The sequence below is a fragment of the Panthera onca genome, chromosome C2, assembly GCF_046562875.1.
Source record: "Panthera onca isolate mPanOnc1 chromosome C2, mPanOnc1 haplotype 2, whole genome shotgun sequence".
In the NCBI taxonomy this organism is placed as follows: domain Eukaryota; kingdom Metazoa; phylum Chordata; class Mammalia; order Carnivora; family Felidae; genus Panthera; species Panthera onca.
In genome coordinates this window covers 83790422-83812265 of record NC_138347.1, presented here as the reverse complement: position 1 = coordinate 83812265, position 21844 = coordinate 83790422, and the positions used below count along the sequence as shown (strand labels likewise).

The following is a 21844-nucleotide window of genomic DNA, read 5'->3' as shown; positions in this document are numbered from 1 at the left end:
TTTCTGCGAGTGGCTCAGCTAAGTGGTTCCAGGTGGGTCTTTCCTGAGAGTCCAGTAAAGCCAATGTCTGGGGCTGTGGTCATCTGAAGACTTAAGGGCTGGAGGATCCACTTCCTGGACAGATCAGTTCAGCATGGCTACAGACAGGATGCCTCATCCAACTCTTGATTTTGACTCAGGTCACACTCTCACAGTTGGTGAGATCAAGCCTCACGTCACTCTGACAGCACAGAGCCTGCCACATTCTCTCTCTCTCTCTCTCTCTCTCTCTCTCTGCCCCTCCCCAGCTCATGCTCTCACTCTCAAAATAAATAAACTTAAAAAAAAAAAAGGAATGAAGGAGGAGCCAAGAAGACAGAACAGCATAGAAGTTTTTTGTGTGTCTCACGTCCATGAAATACAGCCAGACCAACACTAAGCCATCCTGCACACCTAGAAAACTGATCTGAGGATTAACACAACAATCTGCATACCCTGAACCACAGAATTCAGCAGGAACATGGCGCGGAGAGGTGAATTTGAGGAGAAAGAAGCCGCAGAGGGCAGAGAGGTGCTTTGCGTGCAGAGAGAGGACAGAGACAGTGAGGAGAATATGGGAAAAGCACCCCTCCCCAAAAGCAGCTGGAGAGAAAGTGGAAGCAGCCTCAGGGACTGAACTAAAAAGGGAGAAAGGAGAAAGGAGAGGGTTTAAATTCCATTAAGACCATAAATAAGGGGAGCGCAAAGGCTGCAACTCTGCAGCTCCATACCTGGCGGTGCTCTGGTGGGAAGGGCGAATCCCCAGGAGCAGAGTGGGGTCTGGGGTTCTTCAGGCCACGCGGGGAGAGATGGTTCCCCTACTGGGAGGACACCTGGTAGAGGCCGTGTGGGTCCCCCAAAGGCAAGGCCCCAGTTGACCCAGGAGAAAACCACATTCACTGGTGCTGGAACAAGGTCATTAAGGGTGAAGCCTGGTGCCAGATGCGTGTTGTGATTTTCCATAATCCCTGAAATGCTGCTGCTACACTATCTCGTGAATTTTTTCTGGGCAGAGCTGGCACCCAGCCACAGTCTGTGGGCATCGGCAGCAGCACAAACCCACAAATGTTCCTGGGTGCGGCTGGCACCTGGCCATTGCTCGGTGAGACTCTCCTGCAGAGGGGCAGAACGGGTCAAAGCCGCAGTCCCTCAGAAGTAAAGGGTTGGGAAAAATAGCCGCATCTGAGACAAAACTCAGGAGGGAGGAGCTCCCTGGGGCTTGGTCACGGACTGTGTAAAAGCGGGGAGTGGACAGAAGCTGGAGACAAAGAACGGGTGCGCGACTGCTGATCCAGGAGAAGAGTTTCCATACTAGAGACCGGTAGCTGAGCGACACCATTTTCACCGCTCCCACGCATGAGCAAACGCACCTACAAGCACCACAAGAATCCACCCCAGTAAGCTAAGCAGAGCCATCTAGTGGAGAACGGAGCAGTTACACTAAGCCCTGCCCAACTGGGCCAACCTCACTCTTCAGGAACACAAGTCTCTCAACCTGATTAGTTTATGGACTATAAAGCACTTCATAGTTTGACTTCTAGGGGAAAACGAAGTAATTTCAGTCGTATTTCAGTCTGTTCGCTGGTCCATCTATTAAATTTTCTTTTTTTTCTTTTTCCTTTTTTCTCTTTTTCGTTTATTTTCTTTTTCTTGAATACAGAAAGAGAAAAATTCATTTTTATTTTCAGTTTTTATTAAAAATATTTTCTTTAATTTTTTCTACTATATTTTTTACTTTCCTGCAAATTTTTTCAAATTCTATTTTATTTCCATCACTTCATTTTAGTCTACTTCAGTGTATTCATTTTTTTCAAATTTTCAAACGATTTCCTTTTTTTTTCTTTCCCCTTTTTTCTCTAATCTATCAGGCCCCTTTCAACACCCAGACCAAAACACACCTAGGATTTAGCATCATTTATTCGAATGTGTGTGTATTTGTTTTTAATTTTTAAATTTTAATATATTTTTAATTTTAATTTTTTTCCTCATTAATTACTTTTCTCCCTTAAAAATGATGAAACAAAGGAACTCACCCCAAAAGAAAGAGCAGGAAGAAATGACAACCAAGGACTTAATCAACACAGATACAAGCAAGATGTCTGAACCAGAATTTATAATCATGATAATAAGAATACTAGCTGGAGTCAAAAATAGAGTAGAATCCCTTTCTGTGGAGATAAAAGAAGTAAAATCTAGTCAGGATGAAATAAAAAATGCTATAACTGAGCTGCAATCTCGAATGGAGGCCACGGCGGCAAGGATGGATGAGAAAGAACAGAGAATCAGCAATATAGAGGATAAACTTACGGGGAATAATGAAGCAGAAAAAAAGAGGGAGATTAAGGCAAAAGAGCACAATTTAAGAATTAGAGAAATTAGTGTCTCATTAAAAAGGAATAACATCGGAATCATAGGGGTCCCAGAAGAGGAAGAGAGAGAAATAGGGGTAGAAGGGTTATGTGAGCAAATCATAGCGGAAAACTTTCCTAACCTGGGGAAAGACACAGACATCAAAATTCAAGAAGCACAGAGGACTCCCATTAGATTCAACAAAAACCGACCATCAACAAGGCATATCATAGTGAAATTCACAAAATACTCAGGCAAGGAAAGAATCATGAAAGCAGGAAGGGAAAAAAGTCCTTAACCTACAAGGAAGACAGATCAGGTTTGCAGCGGACCTATCCACAGAAACTTGGCAGGCCAGAAAGGAGAGGTGGGATATATTCAGTGTGCTGAATAAGAAAAATATGCAGCCAAGAATTCTTTATCCAGCAAGGCTGTCATTCAAAATAGGAGAGATAAAAAGTTTGCCAAGCAAAAATTAAAGGAGTTTGTGACCACTAAACCAGCCCTGCAAGAAATTTTAAGGGGGACTCTCTGAAGGGAGAAAAGGTGAAAAAAACAACATAAATAAAGACCAAAAGTAACAAAGACTAGAAAGGACCAGAGAACACCACCAGAAACTCCAAATCTACAAGCAACATAATGGCAATAAATTCATCACTTTCATTACTCCTCTAAACGTCAATGGACTAAATGCTCCAATCAAAAGACATAGGGTAACAGAATGGATAAGAAAACAAGATCCATCTATACACTGTTTACAAGAGACCCACTTTAGACCTAAAGACACCTTCAGATTAAAAGTAAGAGGATGGAAAACCATCTATCATGCTAATGGTCAACAAAAGAAAGCCAGAGTAGCCATACTCGTCAGACAATCTAGACTTTAAAATAAAGTACTTTCTGTAACAAGAGATGCAGAAGGGCATTATATCATAATCAAGGGGTCTATCCACCAAGAAGACCTAATAATTGTAAACATTTATGTGCCAAATATGAAAGCACCCAAATATATAAATCAATTAATCACAAACATAAAGAAACTCATTGATATTAATACCATAAGAGTAGGGGACTTCAACACCCCACTCACAACAATGGACAGATCATCTAAACAAAAACTCAACAAGGAAACAATGGCTTTGAATGACACACTGGACCAGATGGACTTAACAGATATATTCAGAACATTTCATTCTGAAGCAGCAGAATATACATTCTTCTCCAGTGCACATGGAATGTTCTCCAGAATAGACTATATACTGGGACACAAATCAGCCCTAAGTAAGTACAAAAAGATCGAGATCATACCGTTCATACTTTCAGACCACAACACTATAAAACTCGAAATCAACCACAAGAAAAAATTTGGAAAGGTAACAAATACTTGGAGACTGAAGAACATCCTACTAAAGAATGAATGGGCTAACCAAGAAGTTAAAGAGGAAATTAAAAAGTATATGGAAGTCAAAGAAAATGATAACACCACAACCCAAAACCTCTGGAATGCAGCAAAGGCAGTCATAAGAGGAAAGTATATAGCAATCCAGGCCTTCCTAAAGAAGGAAGAAAGATCTCAGATACACAACCTTATGCCTTAAGGAGCTGGAAAAAGAACAGCAAATAAAACCCAAAACCAGCAGAAGACAGGAAATAATAAAGATTAGAGCAGAAATTAATGCTATCTAAACCAAAAAACAGTAGAACAGATCAATGAAACCAGAAGCTGGTTCTTTGAAAGAATTAATGAAATTGATAAGCCACTAGCCAGTTTGATCAAAAAGAAAATGGATCCATATAATAAAATGAAGAATGAAAGAGGAGAGATCACAACCAACACAGCAGAAATAAAAACAATAATAGGAGAATATTGTGAGCAATTATATGCCAATAAAATGGGCAATCTTGAAGAAATGGACAAATTCCTAGAAACATATACACTACCAAAACTGAAACAGAAAGAAATAGAAAAGTTGAACAGGCCCAGAACCAGTAAGGAAATCAAATTAGTAATCAAAAATCTCCCAAAAAACAAGAGTCCAGGGCCAGATGGCTTTTCAGGGGAATTCTACCAAACATTTAAGGAAGAGTTAACACCTATTCTCTTGAAATTGTTCCAAAAAATAGAAATGGAAGGAAAACTTCCAAACTCTTTCTATGATGCCAGCATTACCTTGATTCCAAAACCAGACAGAGACCCCACTAAAAAGGAGAACTATAGACCAATTTCCCTGGTGAACATGAATGCAAAAATCCTCAACAAGATATTAGCCAACCGGCTCCAACAATACATTAAAAAATTTATTCTCCACAACCAAGTGGGATTTATACCTGGGATGCAGGACTGGTTCAATATCCACAAAACAATTTAACATGATTCATCACATCAATAAAAGAAAGGACAAGAACCATATCATCCTCTCAATAGATGCAGAGAAAGCATTTGACAAAATACAGCATCCTTTCTTGATAAAAACCCTCAAGATAGTAGGGATAGAAGGATCATACCTCGAGATCATAAAAGCCAAATATGAAAGACCCAACACTAATATCATCCTCAATGGGGAAAAACTGAGAGCTTTCCCCCTAACATCAGGAACAAGACAGGGATGTCCACTCTTGGCAGTGTTATTCAACATAGTATTGGAAGTCTTAGCCTCTGCAATCAGACAACACAAAGAAATAAAAGGCATCCAAATCACCCAGGAGGAGGTCAAACTTTCACTCTTCACAGACGACATGATATTCTATATGGAAAACCCAAAAGATTCCACCAAAAAAGTGCTAGAACTGATTCATGAATTCTGCAAACTGACAGGATATAAAATCAATGCACAGAAATCGGTTGCATTCCTATACACCAAGAATGAAGCAACAGAAAGAGAAATCAAGGAACTGATCCCATTTACAATTGTACCAAAAACCATAAAATACCTAGGAATAAATCTAACCAAAGAGGTGAAAAATCTGTACACTGAAAACTACAGAAAGCTTATGAAAGAAATTGAAGACGACACAAAAAAATGGAAAAAGATTCCATGTTCCTGGATAGGAAGAACAAATATTGTTAAAATGTCAACACTACCCAAAGCAATCTACATATTCATTGCAATCCCTATCAAAATAACACCAGCATTCTTCACAGAGCTAGAACAAATAATCCTAAAATTTGTATGGAACCAGAAAAGACCCCAAATAGCCAAAGCAATCTTGAAAAAAAAAAAAAAAAACCAAAAGGAAGGCATCACAATCCCAGACTTCAAGCTATACTACAAAGCTGTAATCATCAAGACAGTATGGTACTGGCACAAAAACAGACACTCAGATCAATGGAACAGAATAGAGAACCCAGAAATGGACCCACAAACGTATGGCAACTAATCTTTGACAAAGCAGGAAAGAATATCCATTTCTCTTCAGCAAGTGGTGCTAGAAAACTGGACAACGACATGCAGAAGAATGAACCTGGACCACTTCCTTACACCATACACAAAAATAAACTCAAAATGGATGAAAGACCTCAATGTAAGACAGGAAGCCATCAAAATCCTCGAGGAGAAAGCAGGCAAAAACCTCTTTGACCTTGGCCATGGCAACTTCTTATTCAACACGTCTCCGGAGGCAAGGGAAACAAAAGCAAAAATGAACTGCTGGGACCTCATCAAAATAAAAAGCTTCTGCACAGTGAAGGAAAACAATCAACAAAACTAAAAGGCAACAGACAGAATGGGAAAAGATATTTGCAAACGACATATCAGATAAAGGGTTAGTATCCAAAATCTTATAAAGAACACATCTAACTCAACACCCCAAAAAACAAGTAATCCAGTGAAAAAATGGCACCAGACATGAATAGACACTTCTCCAAAGAAGACATCCAGATGGCCAACCGACACATGAAAAAATGCTCAACATTGCTCATCATCAGGGAAATACAAATCAAAACCACAATGAGATACCACCTTACACCTGTCAGAATGGCTAACATTAACAACTCAGGCAGCAACAGATGTTAGTGAGGATGCGGAGAGAAAGGATCTCTTTTGCATTGCTGGTGGGAATGCAAGCTGGTGCAGCTACTCTGGAAAACACTGTGGAGGTTCCTCAAAAAATTAAAACTAGAACTGCCCTATGACCCAGCAATTGCACTACTAGGTATTTATCCAAGGGATAAAGTATGCTGTTTTGAAGGGACACATGCACCCCAATGTTTATAGCAGCACTATCAACAATAGCCAAAGTATGGAAAGAACCCAAATGTCCACCAATGGATGAATGGATAAAGAAGATGTGGTATATATATAAAATGGAGTATGACTCGGCAATCAAAAAGAATTAAATTTTGCCATTTGCAACTACGTGGATGGAACTAGAGGGTTTTATGCTAAGTGAAATTAGAGAAAGGCAAATATCATATGACTTCACTCATATGAGGACTTTAAGACACAGAACAGATGAACATAAGGGAAGGGAAACAAAAATAATATAAAAACATGGAAGGGGACAAAAACATAAGAGACTCTTAAATATGGAGAATAAACAGAGGGTTGTTGGAGGGGTTGTGGGAGGGGGGATGGGCTAAATGGGTAAGGGGCATTAAGGAATCTACTGAAATCGCTGTTGCATTTCAGAGAATGAAGCCAGCCAGAACATATTATATCATTCTATATGTATGGAATGTCAAGAGAAGATAAACATATGGAGCCAAAAGTAGAATAGTGGTTGCTTAGGGCTGGGGTAGAACAGGGACTGACTGCAAAGAGGCATGAAGTTTCTTTTAGGGTGATGAAAATATTCTACAATCAGATTTTGGTGATGTTTGCACAGCTCTGTAGATGAACTAAAACCCACTGGATTGTACACTTACATCTGGGTGAATTTTGTCCCATGTAATATCTCAACAAAGCTGGGTTTTTTTTATACAAGTTGTATGACTCAATTTATATAAAGTTCTAGAAAATGCAAATTGATCTTCACTGACAGAAAGCAGATCACTGGCTGCCTGTACAGCGTTGATGGAGAGATGGGGCTGGGTGAGAGGGAGGGAGTCCCAAGGGGCAGGAGAACCTTTGAAGGTGGATGGTTTTATTACCTTGTTTGTAATGATGGTTTCATGAAAGTATACACATGTCAAAACATCAAATAGTACACTTTTTAAAAGATTTTTTAAAAATCATCTCTACATTCAATGTAGAGCTCGAACCCACAACCGTGAGTTCACGAGTTGTACAATCCACTGACTGAGCCAGCCAGGTCCCCCCAAATAGTACACTTTAAAGATGTACAGTTTGTTGTATGCCAATTATATCTCACTAGGCTTTTTTAAGAAATGACTTCAAGATAATAATGCTATGATTTGGCACTGAAACAAAAAGTTACCGTGTACAGAAAAGCAAGGAAATAGAGCATTGGGACATAAGTTTTATATTAGGGAAATCAATATTCATTAGAGGGAGATTGACCCCAGTCCCACATTTTTCTTGCAGAGCAACAAGCAACTGCTGTAAAACACCTACGGAAATGATGCTGTTATGCTTTAGTACTGAGAATATGTGCTAAAGATTGCCAATTTTAGGTTAAGGAATACAAGTGAAGGGCAGGGTAAACAGCCAATTCTCTGAAGACACAGAAAAGAAATTTCAAAGCAAAGAAAAGCTGGTGTGAGCAATCAGTGTGAAATTCTATCATTGAAGCACTGTAACATATTTCCTTTGTTAGAGTAGTCTAAAATAAAGAGGCATCTTACAATCAATATTGTGTTAGATTCATTGACTTCAGGAGAGAACAGGCCATGGTCGCTCTAGGAGCTCATTCTGAGGCAGGACGCCTGGCAGAGAACTAGAAGGAGAGGACAGAGACTTGGGGCTTGGCAGTTCCCATCAGACCTTTCCTTTTAAGACAATAAACCCTGGGAGTCTTTGGCTGTGCCCCATCACCACGGTGTAACTAAGGAATTCGTTATCATATTTCGCCCCCAAGTGGACACCTTTTAAAAGTGCAGTCCTTCCTCCGCAGGGAGGTCCATCAGGGCTGGAAGTCAACTTAAAAGTCATCTCCAATCCCTTGTTATTTTGTTAGAGGTGTCTGGCTTTGCACAGACCACATAGTGTGTTAGCCATAAGGATTTCTATATTTTTCAGGGTGACTCTGGAATTGTGACATACATGATCTAAATCCTCAAATCAAACAATCATGGAGTTACATGGGTCCCATGTCATCACTGCATTCAATATGGCCCCTCCTCACAAGCAGCAGTGGGCATAGCAGAAGCATCACCAGCTTCAGAAACTCACAGACCTGTGTCCAGCCCTGACCCTGAGAAGTTACTCAACATCTCTGAGCCTGTTTTCACATCCATAAAGCACCAATTTACTTCACAGAGTCGGTGCAAGGGTTAAACAAGATAGTATATGTCAGAAGCTACAAATTCAAATGCCTCTGGGGCCAAGCGGGTCAGTGGAGTCTGGTAAACTAGAAAACACAGCCCCTTTCTAAAGAGAACATCCCCTGTTCTGTTCCAGACACTTGTTAAGTAGAAATATGGCCCCAGTATTGCCAATTTTTAAAAAATGTTTATTTATTTTTGAGAGAGAGAGAGAAAGCAGGCGAAGAAGGGGCAAAGAGAGAGGGGGACAGGGGATTCAAAGTGGGTTCCATGCTGACAGCAGAGGGCCTGATGCCAGGCTTGAATTCATGAACCACGAGATCATGACCTGAGCCGAAGTTGGATGCTTAACCAACTGAGCTGCCCAGGTGCCCCCCAGTGTTGCCAATTTTTAGAAATATTGCACAGTCCAAACAAAAGATATCAGTGGTTTTAATAAAAACTTCTAATGTGTGTACAGTGTCTGGGAGGTGATCAATTATGGTGGTGGTAACGGCTGTGGTGGCAACTCCTCAGGACCCGACCCCGTACGTTATTTCTGCCAGGCGACAGGTTCTATGTAAGATGCTGTAGTTACAAAGGCCAGCAAAACCCAGCCTCTATGATATCGCCCCCTTGGGAGTCAGGGAGGCTGGTGACGACATTGGAACAGTATCTCCAGCTTTGGTTCCTACTGAAGATTCCAGCCACCGTCTGGGAAGACACAATCTCTAAAGTCATCTGGAAAGAATGCTTTTAGCATCTAACTTCTAAAATGTGAATTGCCACACATTTTACAGAGATTTTTAAATAGATTGTTGGTTTGCACTTAACCACTAAGGATTTTTATTTGTTTTTAAACGTGCTGAATCACAGTCCACATTAGTTTGGGCTACTGATAAGAGGTTTTCAAATATCATCTAGGCTTCTGGGGGCCACTGACTTTAAAAGTTCTTATTTCCATCCCCCTTGACCCGCCCCACCAATATCATCACCAGTGGTCTTCTTCTTACCAGGATGTCCATGCATGAGTGCTGCCATTTTTATTTATGCAGGGAATGGTAAAGATCTTAGTTATTTGAGTGGCTTTCCCCAAGCCCCACCCCCCAGGCTCCGGTAACTAGGCATTTGCGAGAGCCAGCCCAGCCAACCTTGATGTGAGTGCACAGGGCAGGATCAGAAAGACCAAGGATTTGGAGAAAGAGCATAATGTTTGCTGGATTCACAAAAACCGTGCGTTCAGCAGATCCTAGCTACTAACTGCCACCGTAAATGAAGCACAGTTGAATGTGTAAACCACAAGCTTGAGTATGTAACATTGGTGAATCTTCAGTATTTCTAAACTTGTCTTGTGACCAATCATCTTACCTGATCATATACAAAGTGCTTACAGTGGCCTTGAGACTCCTTATCAACGCTCAGAATTCACTCCAACCACACAGACCTTTTTACTGTTTCTCGAAGACACTGAGCCTCCTGCCTCGGGGACTTTGCACTGGCTGTTCCTTCTATTTGTTTTTTTTTGTTTGTTTGTTTGTTTTTTTGTTTTTTTGTTTTTTTGTTTTTTTTTTTTTTTGTTTTGTTTTGTTTTTGCTGTTCCTTCTATTTGGAACATGCTTCCTCCAGATATTCACAGGCATCGCAGTTTCTCTTCACCCAAATTTCTACATAACTGTCTCTATCAGAAAGTACATCTGCTAACCCTGTTTAAAGTAGCATGTGTACCCTTTACCCTGCTTTTCCAGCATTTATCACTACTTGGCGTATTTATATACTTGTTTTGTTGTGACCTATGTTCACTAGAATGGTAGCTTTTGAGAGCAGCAGCTTTGTTTTATTTGTGGATGTAGAGCCCTAGTGCCTAGAATTGTGCCTGGCATATAGTAGGTGCTCAATAAACATTTGCGGCATTGTTTCACAAAGACCAACCCCATTACTTCCTCCAACCAATGTCTATTTATGATTCAGCCAGAACAAAGCCTAATGTATTGTTTTCCTCCAGGTTTCTAGGTTGAAGTTTTCTGGGAATGCAACATTCTACCAGGATGCACTTTGATCATGAAAAACCCCATCATTCCTTCCTAGACTGGTTTTGTCACTATCCCAGTCTCGTCTACTATTTCTGGCTGTGTGCCATGTTTCTGGGAAATTACACAATAGATGCTACCATTACTATACTTTTGTTGTAAAAGAATAGACTATTACCTACAAAGGTCAGTCTCATGGGTTTCTTCATGCACTCAAGATTTTTCCCTCTGGTATCTGTTGTAAGTGTTAAACCAAGGGTTTGTCAACCTCCTCTTCCCTCACCCCTTCCCTGTCTTTGTCTAGGTTTGTGCCCAGACACCTTGTATTTTTCAGATGTGGCTTGTTGTGACTTGTGACCCATGGGCAGGTGATGAAATTACCTTAATAAGTTGTGAACAGCATTTTAAGAGAAAATAGAAGAGGAGCACCTGGGTGGCTCAGTCAGTTAAGCATCTGACTCTTGATTTCAGCTCAGGTCATGATCTCACAGTTTGTGAATTCAAGCCCCATATTGGGCTTTGCACTGACAGCACAGAGCCTGTTTGGGATTCTCTCTCTCCCTCTCTGTCTGCCCTTCCCCTGCTCTGTCTCTCTCTCAAAATAAATAAATAAAACTTTAAAAAAATGGAATAGATGGGCACCTCGGTGGCTCAGTAGGTTGAGCATCTGACCCTTGATCTCACAGTTCATGGGACTGAGCCCCACATCAGGCTCTGCACTAATAGTGTGGAGCCTGCTTGAGTTCCTCTCTCTCTCTCTCTCTCTCTCTCTATCTATCTCAAAATAAATAAATAAAACTTAAAAAACAGAAAAGAAAATATTGAAAATGTTTCCATTTTGAAACTGTGGGACATAGTCCAAAATGTTTTAGAACACCACTCTGGCCTATGTACATTGAAAGAAGTTTTAGTATTATTTTTCTCTTTAGTCGTCTTTAGAATATTCTAGAAGGAGGGGTTTTGGCACTCCTGGTCTCACAGTGGGCTTGTGTTAAGTTGCAGAAAATGGGCAGTTCACTCTTAAAATATCCCCACCAGCAGTACAAGTGGTGAGCACACCTATTCCTTTAATTGTATCTCTTTCATGAAGCAAATATACCTGGGTCACTGAAAATGGCAAAAATTCTTTGCGTGAACACTCCATTCAAACTCTTGCATTAACAGACTTGATCAACCCTAGCATGGCTGCCTAAGAACTCTAGCATGGCTGCCTAAGAACACATGCCCTCCTTTTGTGTATCTGTCTGGAAAAGGTCAAGACTGTCAAAAGAATTTGCCATCTGTTCTAACCAATACCTGATGATAGGCCCCTAACCTCCCTTTCTTAGGGCATTTACTAAAAAGGGCTTAGGATTGTAAACCCTTCTTCTGTACCTTTGAGAGATATATGTATGTATCTCTTATGGCCCAGGATGTCTTTCTCAAGGACCTGAAAGTCATCCTTTGAATGTAACAATCTGGAAGTACAGGGCCCCTGGCTGCCAGTCTCTGTGGGAGGATACAACCCTAAGTTCAACATTGCCAGCCAGCAGACGGCTGGAATAATCACATTTACTGGCCAGTGTTTTGTAATTTTTCACATCCCGGCCTTTACTTCGGTGCCCACCAGCTCCCCATCCCCTCCCCTTCTCAATTTTCCCTTTAAAGCACCTAGTCAGCTGTGCACAAATCAGAATGGGGCTCAGCTCTTTTCTCTACTGTCAGTAGTTACTGGATAAAATCTGTTTTTTCCATTTTAACTATGTCCAGCTTTATTGTTGACAGCATGTACACCCACACGTGAACAAACACACACACACACACACACACACACACACACACACACACACACACACACACCTCCTATGGATAACACTGCTTTTCAAGGACAGCTGAATCTTATCCTCATTATCCAGAGCATTGCTCCTAGTTGTGCTTATTTCCCTATATCATCTCTCAGTCATCAGTAAAGTCTTATTCAGCTGTTCCAGCCTGGTCTGCAATGTCCTTTGGGAAATTCAGAGCCATGTATAGGACTCTTTCCTTATAGGGACAACAGTTTTCCTTATAGGGACAACAGTTGGGACTATGAGATCCAACTCTCTGTCTCCGCGGAGAGTTTCTCCCTCCACTGCCAAACTTGGAGGATCCGGGTTAGTTTTACTAAGGGAAAAGGGAAGTTTCCTTACCCACAAACCTTCTTAAAGAATATGTAGCCAGGAAGTCTCATATCTTCTTTTGCTCTTTGTCCAAACTTCAGAAATCAGGAGACCCTTAGAGATGCTTTGGTGCTGGGATAGCTAGAGGACAACACAAGAAGGGTAATGAGGGTTCTATGCTTGGAGACCCCAAGGGAGACAGCACGTTGGGGACCCAGATGGATGACTGGATGGGGCAGGCATGGGTGTCCAGGTAGCCTGCCATGCAGGAACCAAAACAAAGGAGCCATCTAAGCATGCAAGAAGAAAAGGAAAATCCCTAGGTGTTCAAAACAAACATGGAAGTGAAAACCAGAGTGACTGGTAATCAGGCAGGCTGATACTGGGCAGCTTGGGAGTGGGTGGGACCTAACCCAAATCAGTTCCCAGCACCAAGGGGACAGACAATGAGACATGAGCCCATAGAAGGCAGGGGAGAATAGAGATCCTATATGAAGGCCACATCTCCAGTGAAAAGGAGGCTGGTCCAGAGGATGCCACACACCAGCAGGGAACACCAAAAGCAGGAAAAGAGCCAAGGAGAGTTGGGCAGATGCCAGGCCCTGGCCAGGATGCCCAGGCATCAGATTGCCACTTACTTAGACGCAGCAGGGGAACTGGAGGGATCAGCAGTGAATGTAAGGTCAAAACTCCATTTTGACCCACAGCTGGTGCACTGGTTGTCAGATCTATTGCCCAGGATTAACTCTAGAACACTTCCCACCGGTGAAATGGGGCTATGCTTCCCAAGGTTTTCCACCCAGAGTCCCTGGAGCAGATGAGCCAGAACCTCTATTTCTTGGGAGGCCCAGGAGGAATGGTGTAAAGCTATTCATGTGACCCCACATTTCTTTAAAACTTCAGATTCTCCATTTCAGTGGCATAGGATCTTTGTATTGTAATGCAAAACAAACTAAATTGATGACAAATTCTCCAGTGGCCGAAAAGTACAGCTCACTGTCTCTTATGCCAAGTTCCCTGTGCCCTGATTTGAGACACACAGGTTGGTTAAGTCTTCAGAAACAACACAGTGACACTGCTGAAGACAGGGTTAAGAGTCAGAAATCAGAAGCCTAGAAGGTGGCTTTTGTAAGAAGGGATAAGGCAGGCAAAATGAGAGTCATAGTTTGCAAGTGCGTTGGTAAAAAGCATGCTCAGAGGCAACGAGACTTTAAGGAGGTAAAAGCTATCTAATTTTTGCCATTCCATAGACCACCTCTGATCAATTCTATCCTATGATTTTATTGAAACCCTCTTGAACCAACTGAAATGTTTTAAATTTCCACCTCATAAATTAATTTGTATTCAGATATCACTAACTCATATCAGCCAAAACAAGCAAAAAAAAAAAAATTCACCTAGTGATTGAATATAACATAATCTTATCCATTCCACACACATTATTGAATAAATACAAACTTTATTTGTATACTTACGTATAAACAATATCCTTAGTTTGATCATTTAAAAAAATACAGATTCATATAACCAAAATGCTTGAAGGACTTAGCCAACTAAGTGTTGACTATTTTTACCTATAAATATGAATATTCAGCCTGCCAAAACTGGTTTTGCAATAGCCATACTTGAGATATTTGTGGATTTCCATGAAGATTGACTCTTCAGATTATGAGATCCAATACAACACTCAAATCAAATATTAAAGGAAAAAATGATCTTTCAACCCCAAGTTAGGACCTTATATAGGAAATTCCAGTGGTATTTGCCCACTCTGAAAATTCTAATGAGTACTTTTCTTTTTCAAAATCAAGTAGGATATATAAATAACAACAGTACCTCAAGTGCTTTTATAAATAGCAAAGCTATACTTTCACAGCTATAAGCAAATGATATTTGTATTTCCCTGAGAAATGGTATGAATTCAAGGGCAAAATGTGAGTGTGTGAGTGTGTGTGTGTTTCCTGAAGTCATTGATTGCAAGATGTGGGGAAGGCTAAGAAGAGAACATGTATCTGTTGATGTTCAGGTGAGATCAGCTCCCTGCCCATTTCAGATCAGCTGTGGGAACTAGGGTCCCTTAACCTCTCCTACAGTTTCCATCCCATCAGAGCCTCTGGGCCTCATTCTCTTTAAGTGCAGTAAAATAGAAGACCCTGCCAAGAAGCTCAGAGGCACCCCCACCCCCAACAAGTGGGTCTGGCTGCCAGTCCTGCTCTCATTTGTGCCTTTCTTCTCCTGGAAGCCACTCCCTGAAACCTCTGTTCCTTATTCTTCCCTTACCCTTCTCTAGAATGCAGTCATGCTCACAAACTCTAGGGACCATGATATCATTTTCTAGACCTGTATCCTTAAACCTGACCTTTTCTTCCTCCTCCTACTTCATCCTTTTCCTCCCAGACAGGGATGCTCTGTCCATTCACATGACCTGCTTCAAGATCCAGTGTGCTATGCCAGGATGTTCCACATACCCTTCCTCAGTCCTAGGGCCCTTTGCCTCTTACTCATCTGGTGCCAATTTGCCTCATCACCCGATGGTGGTATGGGTACGACAATCACACAAACTACATTTTTTGATTGATTGTTTATCTGTAAATGGAAATTCGATTTTAAGAGCTTCCATCCTTGGCTAGTGCCAAGAAGCTTAAATCCTGATACGCTTATAAAGTTTCCCTGAATTACTTGAACTCTTATTTCCCTAAAAGCTACTGACTGGCAGCGTTAAGTGCAGGACTCTGTGTCGTCTTAACAGGTGTATCTGTCTGCCAACCTATGCCATTATTGAGAATCTCTCTTGAGGGCCAGGCATCTGAGATTTTACAATTGACCTGCATATCTAGTGACATTAAAATGACATAGAAGCTGGAGCACCTGGGTGGCTCAGTCTGTTAAGCATCTGACTTCGGCTCAGGTCACGATGTCCCGGTTTGTGGGTTTGAGCCCTGCCTCTGGCTCTGTGCTGACAGCTCAGAGCTTGGAGCCTCCTTTGGAGTCTGTGTCTCCCTCTCTACCTGCCTCTCCCCCACTCACGCTCTGTCTCTTTCTGTCTCAAAAATAAATATTTAATGAAAAATGACATAGAATCCTTTCCTTGACTTCATTTACATTTTCTGAACTAGTCCTGAAACTTGGGTCCTGCAGTTAGAAGCAGATTTATAACACAGAGGTCTTGAATCCTCACTTTCCCAGAGTAAGGCTGATCCACTGATGGGCACAAAATTTGTCAACTGCTCTTATCAAAAGTTCTCGATGACAAGGAGCACTCTCTTTCTGAGGGGAGCTCTCTGCAAATGCCACTGATGTTGTCATTGGATAGACTTTTTGGAAGTTCTTCCTGAAATCATCTTCAGAAAATGATTGCTCCTATAACTCATAAATGGTTTCTGAAGACTATCTCAAAGGAAGTCAAATATGTAAGCAATGGCCGCATCATTGACCTAAGAGCACAGCTTCCCAAGAAGAGCACTGGAAGGGCAATAAAGAAGTGGGTGTAACCTCATAACTTTGCAGATGTATCATTTTTCTCTAACTTGATGAAAAGAAAAACTATAATGTTGACTAGTGGCCTGTTTACCTGTTTATTGAATGTTTCAGGGGTGGTTATCTTACCTGTTTGTGTCCCAAAGTCTTGACAAACAGAAAGAACTCCTTGAATGTCTGCTAAATGGAACTAGATTAACTTGTTTCAGTTGAAAGCTTTGTTAAGGTTATTAGTGCTCATGAGTAAGTACATCACTTACTGTAATGTGTTCTAAATGTCCCCAGATATGTTTGTATTTTCCCTTCCTACTTTTTGTAGCAGGGAGCTGAACTGTCACACCTGATTCTAAGGCACAGAGCTTTTCACACACCAACATGTGTTTATATTTATCCTCAATGATCTAAGCATACACAGAAAACTCATTTGTAATGTTCCAAGTCCTTTTTTATCAGCTTGGAACTTTAAGCTTCTTCTAACCATAACTTTTCTATGAAAATTCAACTTACTATAAACTCTAAAACCGCTACTTCCCAAACTGTTCCAGAAGTACAGGCACAATGTGCTGCATCTGACATGAAATAAAACTCTATTAAAGAGATTTGAAATCATATGATGAAAATAAAACGCATTGGGTAATGCAGTTACTATGTTGCTATCATTGTTATTGCTCTTTAAGTACAGCATATGAAACAGGATCTCTTAATCTGTTTCCCCAATTTGGGGATTAGAATGAATTTCCAGTGAGCTCATTTGAAAGCTCTATCAGAGTGAAGGACAGACTCCATTCCTTGAGTCAAAATTGTCCCAAACTGAACCAAAAACCAAACAGAAGGGCTTGAAAGGATCCCGAAAACTAAGGTTCCAGGAGGGTGGGGTCTCAGGGACACGGACTCGAGTCACAGTCTAAAAAGCAGAAAGTATACTGTCAAGAAGAGTCAGTCATTCTTGCAGTGGCCAGCAGTGTAGGGATGTTTACATTAAAAACAACAACGAAAACAGTATTCTGAGTCTCTGGAAAACCCCTTTTAACACTGCAATACAAGTGTTGGACGTTGAGAGGCCAGGGCACTGGACTCTGCTGAAGGTACAATTGTGTCTGGCAACAAGACTTCTAGTCCAAAATGCACCTCTGTGATCATAAAAAAAAAAAGAAAAAAGAAAAGAAAGAAAGAAAGAAAAAAGAGGTTTTGATGGGTGAGAAGTTATTTTTTATCTCTTTCAAAGCATATAGGTCTTCCCAGACCCATCTTCCGGTCCTGTCAGATGGAACAACACTTGAAACCCTCTTGACAAGGAGCCCAAGGCTCTAACACCAAGGATTCCATGTGGTTTAAATATAAGAAAAAAAAGAAAGAAAGAAAAAACTTTATTTCCCCACCTTGCTGAGTGAATCCTTCAGCAAACTTGTCAGAAACAAAAAATGAGCCAGTTTAGTTTGTTGTTTTCCTATGCAGAAATAGGCAGCATGACAGAACCGTCACTGACCTTGAAATTGAAAAGACCTGGAGTTAGCCTCTTGGCTTAGCTACTTATAATCTGGGTGACCAGGGACAAAGTACTTCGCCTCTCTGAAACTCAAGTTTCCTCACCTGTAAAACAGAAGTGATAATGTCCGGTGACCAGGTCATTATGGTGGTTAAACAAATTGATACACAAAAGTGCTTGGCACAGAACCTGGCAGGGGACAGGTCTGTCCTGAATGTTACATATTACTCTTCTTCCCTCCTGAGGTAGGTCGCACAAACATTCCTGGCTGGTCTCCCAAAGCTGTGACTTCCAAAAGGAGCTCCCATGTGGAGCCGCGGGGAACCCAGGTGTGTGGCCTGTAGCTCCAGCCCAGCCTGCTGTCTGAAGTGGGACGAACCCGGGCAACAGGTGAGGAGGGAGGTCTCCTGGCACCTCGCCCCGCGCCCCCGTGGCTCCGCCCTCCCGCAGTCACACCGACACGGCTCCGGGCACGATCCTCCGGATGTGGGTGTAAGATTTCCTGATGGTGACACTGCCGTGGTGCGACACCCCGCGGGGCAGGACACACTCCTCCGTCAGTTTCTGGGCCTCGGGGTCCCAGCACAGCACCGTGGCGATGACCTCGTTCTTCTCGTCCCGCCCCCCAGTGATGTAGAGCCGGTTGTTGCAGGGCGCGATGCCGCAGCTGGCCCTCTCGTGGCTGAGCTGGGTCACCAGGCACCAGCTGTCTTCCAGAGGGCTGTAGGCGTACAGCGCTCTCATAGCCCCTCCTGAGGAGGAAGGGAAACACGGTGGGCATCTCACTGTTTTTCTGGTTTTCTTCCCCTTTAACCACAAAAAGCCCACTTCTGCTAGGTCAAATCTACCATCTCGCCAATGGAAATAGGAGCTTCACGACTCTCCAGAAAGCTCTAATGGATTCTAGGGACAGTATGTCTGTGCTGGAAACACTTCACAGAGCCCCTTAAATTCTGCTGCCAGGCGCTAATCAGGGTCTCAAGGACGACTGGCTTCACGTGGTGCCAAAATGTATCCTAAGACTGCTCCCTAGAAGAAATACCGCCTGGTACAGTTGGGGCACTCAGCTCACAACCCCAGCTCTGCCACTTTTTTATTGTAACCATAAGCACTGAGGCTGCGGTGGTTGTAAGACGTCACAAGGACCATGCTCATAAAGCACCTGCAGAAAGCCTGGTACACAGAAGCTATCGATACATGGCAGTGACTAGAGGTGGTGGCGTCTCTTTGTAGACTGAGCATGACCTGGGACGCCAGCCCAAGTTACCCATCTTAAGATGAGCTTTGAAGTCATGAGGCTGACCATAAACACACAGGAAACCTGAAGCAAGAGAGAGAAGGGGTTTTTCCTTAATCTGTTCCTGTATTCTGCCTCCAGGAAGCCTGCTCTGATTAGTTCTTGTTTGCTGAAGTTACATATTTTTGGCATCTCCTTAATCAGTAATTCTCAGTCATGGCTGCACATGAAAGTCACCTGCACATTAGAAACACCTTGCACTGTTGGGGCGCCTGGGTGGCTCAGTCAGTTAAATGTCCAACTTCAGGTCACCATTGCGAGGTTCACAAGTTCAAGCCCGGCGTTGGGCTCTGTGCTGACAGCTCAGAGCCTGGAGCCTGCTTCAGATTCTATGTCTCCCTCTCTCTCTCTCTTCCCCTCCCCTGCTCATACTCTGTCTGTCTGTCTGTCTGTCTCTCTCTCTCTCTCTCTCTCTCTCTCAAAAATAAGTAAAACATTAAATAAAAATTAAATTAAAAAAAAAAAAACCTTGTACTGTAGACCAACGTGCTCCCTCTCATTCTGATATAATTGCTCTGGAATAGGGCCTAGCTATGCATATTTTTGTAAAAAGCTCCCTAGGTGATTCTAATGAGTAGTTGGTATTGAGATCCATCGTCCTTAACAATTCCATGCCAACTGTGGTATGGCTAGCCAGGCTTTCCTTGTGGCTAAATGCAACTTTTCAGAGCCCCAGAGCAAGTGGAAAGAGTAAAATTCCCATGAACACAAAATAAGAAATAATGATAGCTACCATTCATCGGTCACTTACTATACTGTGCACACTTCAATTTTCATACATTTGCTAATGTTTGCAGCACACTTCGTTCCTGTGGCAACTTCTGGCTCCTCCACTGGGCCCCACTGTCTGTCTATTTTGTATGTACCCTAAACGTGGGCTGTCTCTGTGTCCAGTACTACAAGGTAATTCCCACCAAGGCCTGGACCAATCCCTTCTCTTCCTTTTCAACCTCACCCACATCACCCAGGAATCCATGTGAGTTCCCAGGAGGGCCTTATCTGATCTACCCCCATGGCTGCATGGGTGGGGGACCTCAGATAAATAAGATGCCATTCATTTACTTACCAACAACATAGATGCGGTCCCGGAAACTGACAGCATTGATGCATTTAGACTCCACCGGCATGGACGATTTTAAATTCCATTTATTGGTTGAAGGGTCATAACACTGAGTCTTGTCTGTGGCCAGTTTCCCATTGGGCCCGCCCCCAATCACATAGAGTTTCTTCTTATGGCTGGTAGCTGCGAAGGAACTGACGTGGACAAGAAGGGGTGCTGCCTGTGGAGGCACAGGGCATCAGGAGAAGCGGTCAGTCACACAGCTACAGGCTGCCCCCAGACTGCTGCAGTGGTTCACAGGACACAGGCCAGGAGCTCAAGAACATAAGCCTGGGCATCCTTTGCCTGAAGTCACAAGGCCTGTGGGCTTGACTCCCCTTGAGACATGAGGTCAAAGCACTCATTTCCCACCCTCCCTGCAGGCTCTGGACAGGCTAGAACGGGTTCAGTGTTGGATGTTTCCAGCCTGTTTCTCCCAGAGTCCAGCTATCAGGGGAGGGAAGGTGTACATAGGAATAAGTGTTTATACAGATGAAACCAGCCACTATTTGGAGGAAAATACTTTCTCAAACATGCATATTTCTATTCATTCATGTGTTCTTTCATTCAAAAAATATTTACTGAGTGCCTACTATGTGCCATTGTCCTTATTGCTTTTATCTAGGAAGAAAAGCTGGTATAAGGGTTTCAGGGGGCCATAGGTAAGCAGACTCCCACTCTGGGGCAGCATGAAGATTTTGGTATTTAGCCAGACCTGTGCTTCTACCCTGTGAACCGCAGGGCACTCAAGGGGACTTCCAAGAGCTTCTTGCCTTTTGACATGGCCCTCTTGGGTCATGGAGCAGCTATGTCATGGCACTTGACAAGTTGAGAAGATGTAGGGCACACTCCTATAAAATATGAAGGGCTATATAGCAGTTTTCAGGTTGACAGGTCTTGCTTGGTTAGATGCCATGATGACATAGCTACCTTTGCTTGTGCCTCTGATGGCCATGTTTTACACTCCTCAAAGTGGAACATACTCTGACATACAGTCTCATAAGGAGAAAGAAAATTTGTAATTAAGAATAACCTGGAAATGCAGGAAGTGAAACCGTTTTACTCATTATTATTATTATTATTATTATTATTATTATGACATTTAACATGAGATCTACTCTCTTAACAAATTTTTTTTCCACATCAGACAGGTAATGTGCCAAGGTTGTAACAAGGTTTGAGGGCGGCACATGTCACACAATAGTTTGAAGACCCAATCATCACACTTATGAACTACAAAAGGATATCTCTTAACTTTTTAAGCATAAAATGCAGTGCTGTTATCTGTAAGCACAATGTTGTACAGCAGATCTCCGGAGTTTATTCACCTAGCATAAATTACAAGGGCTAACTTCTTAAACCCTACCAAATGACTCTGAATCAGTAAACAGTGTAGGAAAGGGATCTCTGTATGCCCACTGGGGAGAAAACAAGGGCGGATGGCATCTGAGGAGACAGACTCTGAGCTCAGACATGCAGACTGAGGTTAGAACCAAGCCTCCCCTCTACATCTGGGCTTCTTGCCAGGATAGACAGGTGCCCACGCAGAGCTTCCCCGTCTGGAAGGAAGTTGTTTCTCTGACCTGATCAGC

At 42.3% G+C, this 21844-nt stretch overlaps 1 protein-coding gene and 1 non-coding gene across 5 annotated transcripts in view; both read right to left on the bottom strand.

The window, feature by feature from the left end:
* The window catches only part of KLHL6 (kelch like family member 6), a 98708-nt gene that overhangs the window by 24717 nt on the left and 52147 nt on the right, over positions 1-21844 (bottom strand). For 2 of the 4 annotated variants that reach the window (XM_060639328.3, XM_060639329.3), the window contains exons 6-7: positions 20220-20433; positions 14362-18608 (exon numbers count right to left, since the gene is read on the bottom strand). In XM_060639328.3, the coding sequence (XP_060495311.1) occupies positions 18307-18608; positions 20220-20433 (516 nt within the window). In that variant the 3' untranslated portion in view covers positions 14362-18306. Of the gene's footprint in view, positions 1-12923; positions 13035-14361; positions 18609-20219; positions 20434-21844 lie in introns of those variants that run through there. The other 2 variants (XR_009612229.3, XR_009612230.3) reach the window with 2 other exon arrangements.
* Positions 21394-21497, bottom strand: LOC132684491 (small nucleolar RNA U13). Its single transcript, XR_009612701.1, has one exon. It is a non-coding gene; the product is annotated as a small nucleolar RNA U13 (small nucleolar RNA).